The following is an 8,529-nucleotide window of genomic DNA, read 5'->3' as shown; positions in this document are numbered from 1 at the left end:
CCCCCCATCTAAAGATTTTGAATCTCTCAAACAACCAAATCAGTGGAAGAGTGTCTGACTTAATAGAGAATACATATGGGTACAGGGTTATAGATTTAAGCTCTAACAACTTTTCAGGGGCTTTGCCACTAGTCCCTACCAATGTCCAAATATTTTACCTGCATAAAAATCAGTTTTTTGGATCCATCTCTTCAATTTGTCGAAGTAGAACATCTCCCACTTCTCTAGACTTGTCACACAATCAATTCTCAGGAGAACTTCCAGATTGTTGGATGAACATGACAAGTCTAGCTGTTCTTAATCTAGCTTATAACAATTTCTCTGGAGAAATTCCACATTCATTGGGTTCCTTGACAAATTTGAAGGCGTTATACATACGCCAAAACAGTTTAAGTGGAATGTTGCCTTCTTTTTCACAATGTCAGGGGTTGCAAATCTTGGATCTTGGAGGGAATAAGTTGACAGGAAGTATCCCTGGATGGATAGGGACTGATCTACTCAATTTGCGCATTCTAAGCCTGCGGTTCAACAGATTGCATGGCAGCATACCATCCATAATCTGTCAGCTTCAATTTCTTCAGATACTGGACCTTTCAGCGAATGGATTATCAGGGAAAATTCCACATTGCTTCAACAATTTCACCTTATTGTATCAAGATAATAATTCTGGTGAGCCAATGGAATTTATAGTTCAAGGTTTCTATGGTAAATTTCCTCGTCGTTACTTGTATATTGGTGACCTATTGGTTCAATGGAAAAATCAAGAGTCTGAGTACAAGAATCCTTTATTATATCTGAAGACTATTGATCTTTCAAGTAATGAATTAATTGGAGGTGTTCCTAAAGAATTAGCTGATATGAGAGGATTGAAATCTTTGAACCTCTCAAGAAATGAGCTGAATGGAACTGTCATTGAAGGAATAGGTCAAATGAGGATGTTGGAGTCTCTTGACATGTCAAGAAACCAGCTTTCTGGTGTGATACCGCAAGGTCTTGCTAATTTGACTTTTCTTAGTGTGTTGGACTTGTCGAACAACCAGTTATCAGGAAGAATTCCATCAAGCACTCAACTGCGAAGTTTTGATAGATCATCCTACAGTGATAACGCTCAACTCTGTGGGCCTCCTCTTCAGGAGTGTCCTGGATATGCTCCTCCTAGCCCCCTTATCGATCATGGCAGCAACAACAATCCACAAGAACATGATGATGAGGAGGAGTTTCCATCTCTGGAGTTTTATATATCAATGGTGCTAAGCTTTTTTGTTGCATTTTGGGGAATTTTGGGCTGTTTAATTGTCAATAGTTCTTGGAGGAATGCCTACTTCAAATTCTTGACGGACACGACAAGTTGGCTCGATATGATATCAAGAGTCTGGTTTGCAAGACTCAAGAAAAAGCTGAGGAGGGCCTGATGAATGTCAAGTTTCTGTATACTTGTTTACTTTTTAAGAGTTTAACTTGTTTTCTTGATCTTCTTCCTACCTGATAGTTGTTTTCCTCTTACTGTGGTTTCTATCTGTAACTCTTCTCTACAAGAAATCAGTGAACATGTGTATTTTCTTTGTCATCCATTTTTCTTCTAATGTTTCATTTCCATATGAATGAAGACATACCGAAGTTTCATAATTTACGAAGAGAGAAGGCTATGCTAAGTGTATAAACCAGAAGGGTATAGGAACTACAAACAGTACATAGGATAGATACGACTTACCTTTCATCATGTCATTATTAGCTGCATCTCAAATGAGAGCAATTTTTTCTTGCAAATTTGGATCAATATGGCAGGCGTACTGTATTCAGATTGCAGAGGATAACAACTACAGCAAGGTGTCTCAGTTTCAGACATATTGATGAAGATGTCCTTAAGCGTTAATAACCATTCAAATATGCCTCGGTAAGAGACGGTGTTGTATCTAAAGGAAAGGAGCACAGCAGAATAGGTAGATAAAGTAGCACTTGGAGTAAAGAGAAATCCAAAACCTACTTTCCTTTCATCTTAGATAAAACTTACTTTCTGAAGCAGTGGAATAAGCCTGACGAGCCACGAGCAACAGCTTGAACAGCAACCAATCTGTAACAAAACAGCCAAAATAGTACATACGAAAACACACAACTATTTGGTTTATCATAATCACTTCTATAGTTCCCCATAAAGCTCTTGGAACACAGTAAGATGCTTTTAAAAACAGGAACATCAAACCAATTAACCAGTCAACTCACACACAACTTGTTGTCCTTAGCTCTATAAAGATTCCAATTGCTTCAAAAGAAACTCCAAGCTGATTACTTCACCTTTCAATCAAAATATATTTGAATGTCGATTTTAATGTGGAAAGTGAATCCTAAAGGCTAATACAACTGGATATCCAAGCTAAACGAAAAATATAATATCGAACTAAGCCATTCCAGCAACAAGAAGTCATTTAACAAGAAAAAACCATTTCCAGTACCCCAAAGAGAAAGGAAGAATAAGCGGGTATATATTGTAATTTATGAACAGCAGCAGCATGGTATGAATCTGACTCAAGAAGTAGAAGTAATTCCAGCAACCATTCACGTTAAGAACTTATAGAACCTCTCCACAGATCCACAGAAATGAAACAGCATAGATGTAAATGCTAGTTGAATTTGCAAAGTGAGGCAAATTTGAAAGAGACAGATAGAATGAAAAGGGAAAACAGACAGAATGAGAAGCAAATTCAATGTTCCTTGACATTATTGCCTGTGAGGCAAAACCATGATAAAAAGAAATAGACAAAATATGACACAGTACATATAACCCTAGCCACTATGTTCTCTTATACCCGCAACAGAAGATAACACTCTCCCTTCGATATGAAGTCGAAAAGAAAATCCTCCCTCAACAGAAGATTACACTCTCCCTCACGACAATACAATAGAATAAGTCAGTTGCAACATCAATCATCAACTTCTTCCCTGATTTCCCTTACAAGTTCTGCCTTATACTCATCAAATGTATCTGGGAACTTTTCAACGGTCCCATTCTCAACTATCCAAATTTCACTTCTTTCTTCATCATCACAAACCCTTGATATGAGCCTCGAGTCGTGACTGACTAACACAACTCCACCAGTGAACTCATCAAGCGCATCTGCCAAAGCATCGATACTCTGCATATCCAAATGGTTTGTTGGCTCATCTAACAGCAAGATGTGAGGCTTTGACATAGAAATAGATGTAAATACAACTCTAGCTTTTTGTCCTCCGGACAACTTTAAAATGGGGGTAAGATGGTTATGACTGGGAAGTCCAAATTTTCCTAGCTTTGCACGAACAGCTTCTTGCTTACTAGGTCCTTCTTGATCTGGGTGAAGACGAAGCAGGTACTGGACAGGTGTTTCATCCATTGTGAGAAGATCAACAAAATGCTGCGAGTACCGTCCAATCCTCAACTTTTGGCTCCTGCGGGCTTCACCTTCTGTAGGAACTAAATCACCTGCCAAGAGGTTAAGCAAGGTTGATTTGCCTGCTCCATTGGGCCCAACTATAGCAACTCGAGTCCCCATATCAATTCCAACATCAACATCAGAGAGCCTGAAGTCTGGTCGATTAGGATAACTGAAGCTGACCTCAATTAGCTGAAGAAGTGGAGGTGTCAGTTCAGTAGGCTCAGGGAAGTGGAACTCCACACTGTAGTCCCTCCACTTCTGAGGGGCTTCAGGTGGAGTTTCATCTTCATCAACCCTATCCTTTCCTTTTTTCTTTGATTCTTTGGAAGCTACAAATTTGGCTCGGTCTTTTACCTTCTCCTGTTGTGCTCGACTTCCAGATCTCTTGGCAGCTTTTAACTGCTTATCATAAATCTCAAACTTCTTGTTCATCTCTTTGCGACGCTGTTCATATCCACTTTCAAAATCATCAAAGTTACCACGATAGAAGTGTAGTTTCATGTCATGGAGATGAATAATCTCACCGCAAACAGTGTTCAGAAAGTCTCGATCATGTGAAACAACGACCAAAGTTTTCTTCCATCTGCACAAGTACTCCTCTAACCATAGAACAGCCCGAAGGTCAAGATGATTTGTAGGTTCATCCAACAACAATAGAGTAGGCTGAACAAAAAGAGCCCGTGCTAGAGAAATTCTCATCCTCCAACCACCACTAAAAGATCGGGTAGCACGCCCCTGCATTTCCTTGGTGAAACCCAGCCCAGCAAGAATTTTTGATGCTTGGGCCTCAGCAGCATCTGATCCCATCAGCTGCAACCTTTCGTACAGTTCAGAAAGTTTTTCTACAATGTTGTCCCCATCAGCATCATCTTCATTCTCACCAACAGTTGCAGCAGCATTCTGTAAAGATGCAGCCTCTTCTCGGAGCTTGATTAGCTCCTCGTTAGCTGAAACAACAGCTTCAAGTGCAGTCCTATCATCACCAACTATCTCTTGTTCAACCAAAAGTACATCAATGTTTTTTGGTACAGGAATCTTCCTCCAAGCAAGGAGTTTTAGTAGGGTGGACTTGCCCATTCCATTGGGACCAACTAAACCATATCTCTTCCCATGAGATATCTTAACTGATGTGTTCTTTAAAAGGTCTTTTCCACGAGCTGCTACAGAGAAATTCTCTATAGTTATATCCTTAACATTTGCATCAGCATCATCTTGACCTTCAAGGACAGATGCCCTGCTACCAATAACAACAGTAAAAGCATCATGATCGTCCCTAAGGGCCTCCTTTTTTGCCACCTCAGCTGCCTGAACAGCAAGCATATCCTTCTTTTCTCGTTTCTTTAGCTCTTTATAACTTATGGAGGTATCAATTGGACCTGCTTCATTCCTTTTATGCCTTCTATTACCATCAATCTGTTCTTCCACTTCTTCGGGGCCAGGAAGATACTCCTCTTCCTCGTCATCAGAGGGAGGAAGATCAATTCCATCAGTGTAAGCTGATGCTTTTGGAGCTGCTTTAGGCTTGGCCTTACTAGCACCAGAGGCTGAAGATCCTTTGTTGGGCTTCTCAGGTTTCTGGTCCATGCTGGCAAGCATGGCAGAGACAGAAAGCTTCTCCTTTTTCCCTTCCTTGGAATCTTTGCTGCTTCCCTTAGCCTTCGCACTTACACCAGCCTCATCTGTTTTTTTCTTCCCCATTGAATTTACAATCTGTTGTAACCAAAGAGAAAACTTAGTAAATTTTGAATAAATAGATCATCAGTACACCAGTCAACTCATCCAATTGAACAAGAAACTACACATACAAAATAATAATGTAGAGGCTTCACACAAAACATAAGAACATTATAGCAAGAAATTAGAACAATAGCATAAATAGAGAAGAAATCAGCATAAAATCACATTGAAAGAAGTAAGAAGAGCACAGAAGAACAATAAAAAAATTTATAGCCGAGGTGCATCTGAATGATCCAGAAAAATATGAAAAGCTTTAATGGCATTATATAGATTCAAACACTGGAATGTTACAGGGAAAGTTAGAGCAACACAGTGACAAATCTGATCATTCTAAACTTAAGGGGAACATATGATACAGGAAAAGAGAGAGCGACACGGTGACATATCTAATCAGTCCAAAGTCCAAACTTTACGGAACATTTGTTTCCCACTGATTAGCACAAACCAGTGAAGAGCAAGAAGGTTATGGTATAAAATTTCAATCATACCCCTGCTACACTCCCCTAGTAAATAAAATACAGCAAAATAAATGTTAAAAGCAATCATAAAATATTAAGTTCGTTTATTCTTTCTCAAAAATGAAAACCAAATATTAAGTTTGTTTTACTCCAAATTGAATCTCAGAAGAATTCTCAAAAACAATCTGCAGTTTTTATCCTGGAAAAGAAGCACCAAAGCTTCATCCAATATTCAACCAAACCACTATCCCCCACAATCCCCAGCAAAATAAGATCAACTATATGAATCCTCTTTATCCATTCCACTTCAAAACAGCATCATAGTTAGTTACTTTTATATAATAGTGTACTTTGTATCAATCCATTTGAAACACCAAGATTCAATTTTTGTCTAACACTCATTCCCGACTTTGTGGATCATTCAAAATCTATCACTTTGATTCAGTTTCATCCCTCTATAAATATCCTGAAAGTACTTTAATCCCATGAAATTAGAATACTATGATTTTCTTAAAAAAAAAAAAAAACCTAACACTCATAGTTCTGTATTCAGCAGCTAAAAATCCTAATAATATTACAAATATCTCATCATTAGTAACACTCAAAAACAGATTAAAGCAACGTTTCTTCATAGATTTGTACTAGTTAAACTAAATCGAAACTTAATTCGTAAATTATAATCACATCACTAAAAAAACAAATCACAAAAAGGAATCAAGATTCGTATCTATTATAAAAGAAAAAAACGAGAAATAAAGATGCTTACAGTAACAGAGAAGAAGCTCAGGAATACAAATTCGGCGGAAGAGGAAGATCGCCGCCGATGAGTTCTCGCCGGAGATATGAGTCAAGATGGTAGACGATAAGAGAGAAGAAAGCGAGTTACCTATAATTTAGTGTGGGTTTGGTGTTGGGCTGGGCTTTTATAGAATTACAGAAATCCTAAACCCAAAAGGAGTTTCCAATTTATGGTGATGATTAAAAAATGGTAAAATTGTATATAATAGCAAATTAATAACCTAAAATAAATGGAGTAGCTAGGGTTTGATTTAATTGTGCTCCATAGCAAACGTTTGTAAAAAATTGTCAGGCGCCTCTCTCCCAAATATCTCGCTCGCCACTCTCCTCCAATCTCTCGCTCGCTTCCTCACTTTTTATACAAACACAAGTGTATAAAAATTGTTTCTAATTGTATAAAGTAGAGAAAATTGTATAAATACATATATTTTTGTTCCCCTCTCTCCCCTCTTCCAGATCTTGCTCGCCACTCTCTCAAATCTTGCTCGCCACCCTCGCCTTTCTCACTTATACAAACAGAAGCGAAATGTATAAATTGAATTTCTGTTTGTATAAAGCGTGAGAAAATTGTATATACACATGCAAGTACATATATTTTCATCATATGCACTTATAATTATACAATAAAAATACTCTCCTGCCCAGTTTCTTTTGCCTTTCTCTCTTTCTCGTTTTATACAATTTTCAAATTATATCTAATTTCTCTCTTTCTCGTTTTATACAATTCGATTCAATTGTATATTCCTTGTCAAGTCTCTTTTGTCTTTCTCTCTTTCTCATTTTATACAAATTCAAATTGTATATAATCGTTCTATACACTTATAATAATACAATTCGTTTTATACACTTCATTTTTATATAGTTCTCTGTCTAAGTGTCTTTCTCTTTCTTGTTTTATACAATTTGCTTCAACTGTATACGTATAGCGAATTATACAGTTTCTATGTTTGCTATGGAGCGCAATTATGCAAACTTTGCTATAGCATACAAATATGAATTTTTTATTTGCTATATGTGAAAGTCTCCCTTAAAAAATCAAATCGAATTGTAACTCGAGTTAAACTGATTTTAAAAATTGATATTTGGTAAGATTTGGTTTAAATTATGAAGACTGATATCATTTGTTTTGGTTTTGGTTTTTAGTTAAACAATCGAAAAAATAGCCAAACCAAACCTAACCGAGAAATTATATATAAAAAATTTATAATTATTTATTAGTAAAATATAAATATTTTGTTAAATTTAAATTAATTTAAGTCTTTATCTTTATCATTTCTCAAGTATAATAATTAAATTTTAGGAAAATACATAAGTACCCCTCAACAGATGCCTAAAATATCAGACACGCTTATACTATACTAAGGTCCTATTAATCCCTTGAACTTATTTTATAAATAATTTTCTACACTTTTTCGGCCTACCTTGATTTAATTGGTTAAATATATATAATAAGAATTCTAGTCCAACTTAAACTCGAATTGTTATGTCTATAAAATTGATCAAAACCAAAATATTAAATCATTCTCAAATTCGCTAACCATGGCATGGAATAATCTTATCATCGTCATAATTTTGTTATGTACATTCATCTCACCCGCTATTCAATCCAATGATACTTTTCGAAATCGAAAAATAATAAAAAATAGCATAATAAGACATTTCAATTTACCAAATATAGGATTGAAGTATGTTTAGCTTTAGATCCAAGTATGATCATCCATCAATATTGTCCTTATTGCTTCTTAAACATGTAATTATATGTATAATTGAAGTTGTTACCAGAAGAATTATGTTTGGCTTTAGATCCAACTATAATCATCCATCAATATTGTCTTTGGTTCGTTCTTGCGTCTTTCCTTAAATTAAATGTATGACAAAGAGAGTATACATGGGACTTACCATTTATTAGTTATTATCGTTGAAACTTTGGAATAAGGTGTGCATCGGTCCGTTCGATTTATGTATTATTGGTTTTTAAATATGTTAAACCAATAACCAAATCCAATAACGATTTTCGATTTTTAAATATGGTAAACCAATAACCAAATCAATAAGAGATTTTTTATCGATTTTGGTCCTTAAGAAAATACTTGTAAAATAAATATATGACTTCTCTAATAAATTTT

At 36.1% G+C, this 8,529-nt stretch overlaps 2 protein-coding genes across 2 annotated transcripts in view; one reads left to right on the top strand and one right to left on the bottom strand.

Moving 5' to 3' along the window:
- Positions 1-1,571, top strand: part of LOC107024744 (receptor-like protein EIX1) — a 15,347-nt gene extending 13,776 nt beyond the window's left edge. Inside the window, 1 exon segment of the mRNA XM_027918689.1 lies at positions 1-1,571. Coding sequence (XP_027774490.1) covers positions 1-1,412 — 1,412 coding nt within the window. The 3' untranslated portion in view covers positions 1,413-1,571.
- A 1,089-nt stretch (positions 1,572-2,660) lies between these two features.
- On the bottom strand, positions 2,661-6,521 carry LOC107026012 (ABC transporter F family member 4-like). The gene is made up of 2 exons (XM_015226829.2): positions 6,372-6,521; positions 2,661-5,120 (listed from the first exon to the last, which is right to left on the bottom strand). The coding sequence occupies exon 2, from the start codon at positions 5,106-5,108 to the stop codon at positions 2,919-2,921; it is 2,190 nt and encodes a 729-aa protein (XP_015082315.1). The 5' UTR covers positions 5,109-5,120; positions 6,372-6,521; the 3' UTR covers positions 2,661-2,918.
- Between the last annotated feature and the right edge of the window lie 2,008 nt (positions 6,522-8,529).

The sequence above is a fragment of the Solanum pennellii genome, chromosome 7 (assembly GCF_001406875.1).
Source record: "Solanum pennellii chromosome 7, SPENNV200".
NCBI lineage: Eukaryota > Viridiplantae > Streptophyta > Magnoliopsida > Solanales > Solanaceae > Solanum > Solanum pennellii.
The sequence above is the reverse complement of the archived record's forward strand: the minus strand, read 5'-3'. Positions and strand labels throughout refer to the sequence as shown.

Bases quoted from the DNA above. Each gene is read 5' to 3' on its own strand.
- LOC107026012 (XM_015226829.2), bottom strand. From the start codon at position 5,108: ATGGGGAAGAAAAAAACAGATGAGGCTGGTGTAAGTGCGAAGGCTAAG.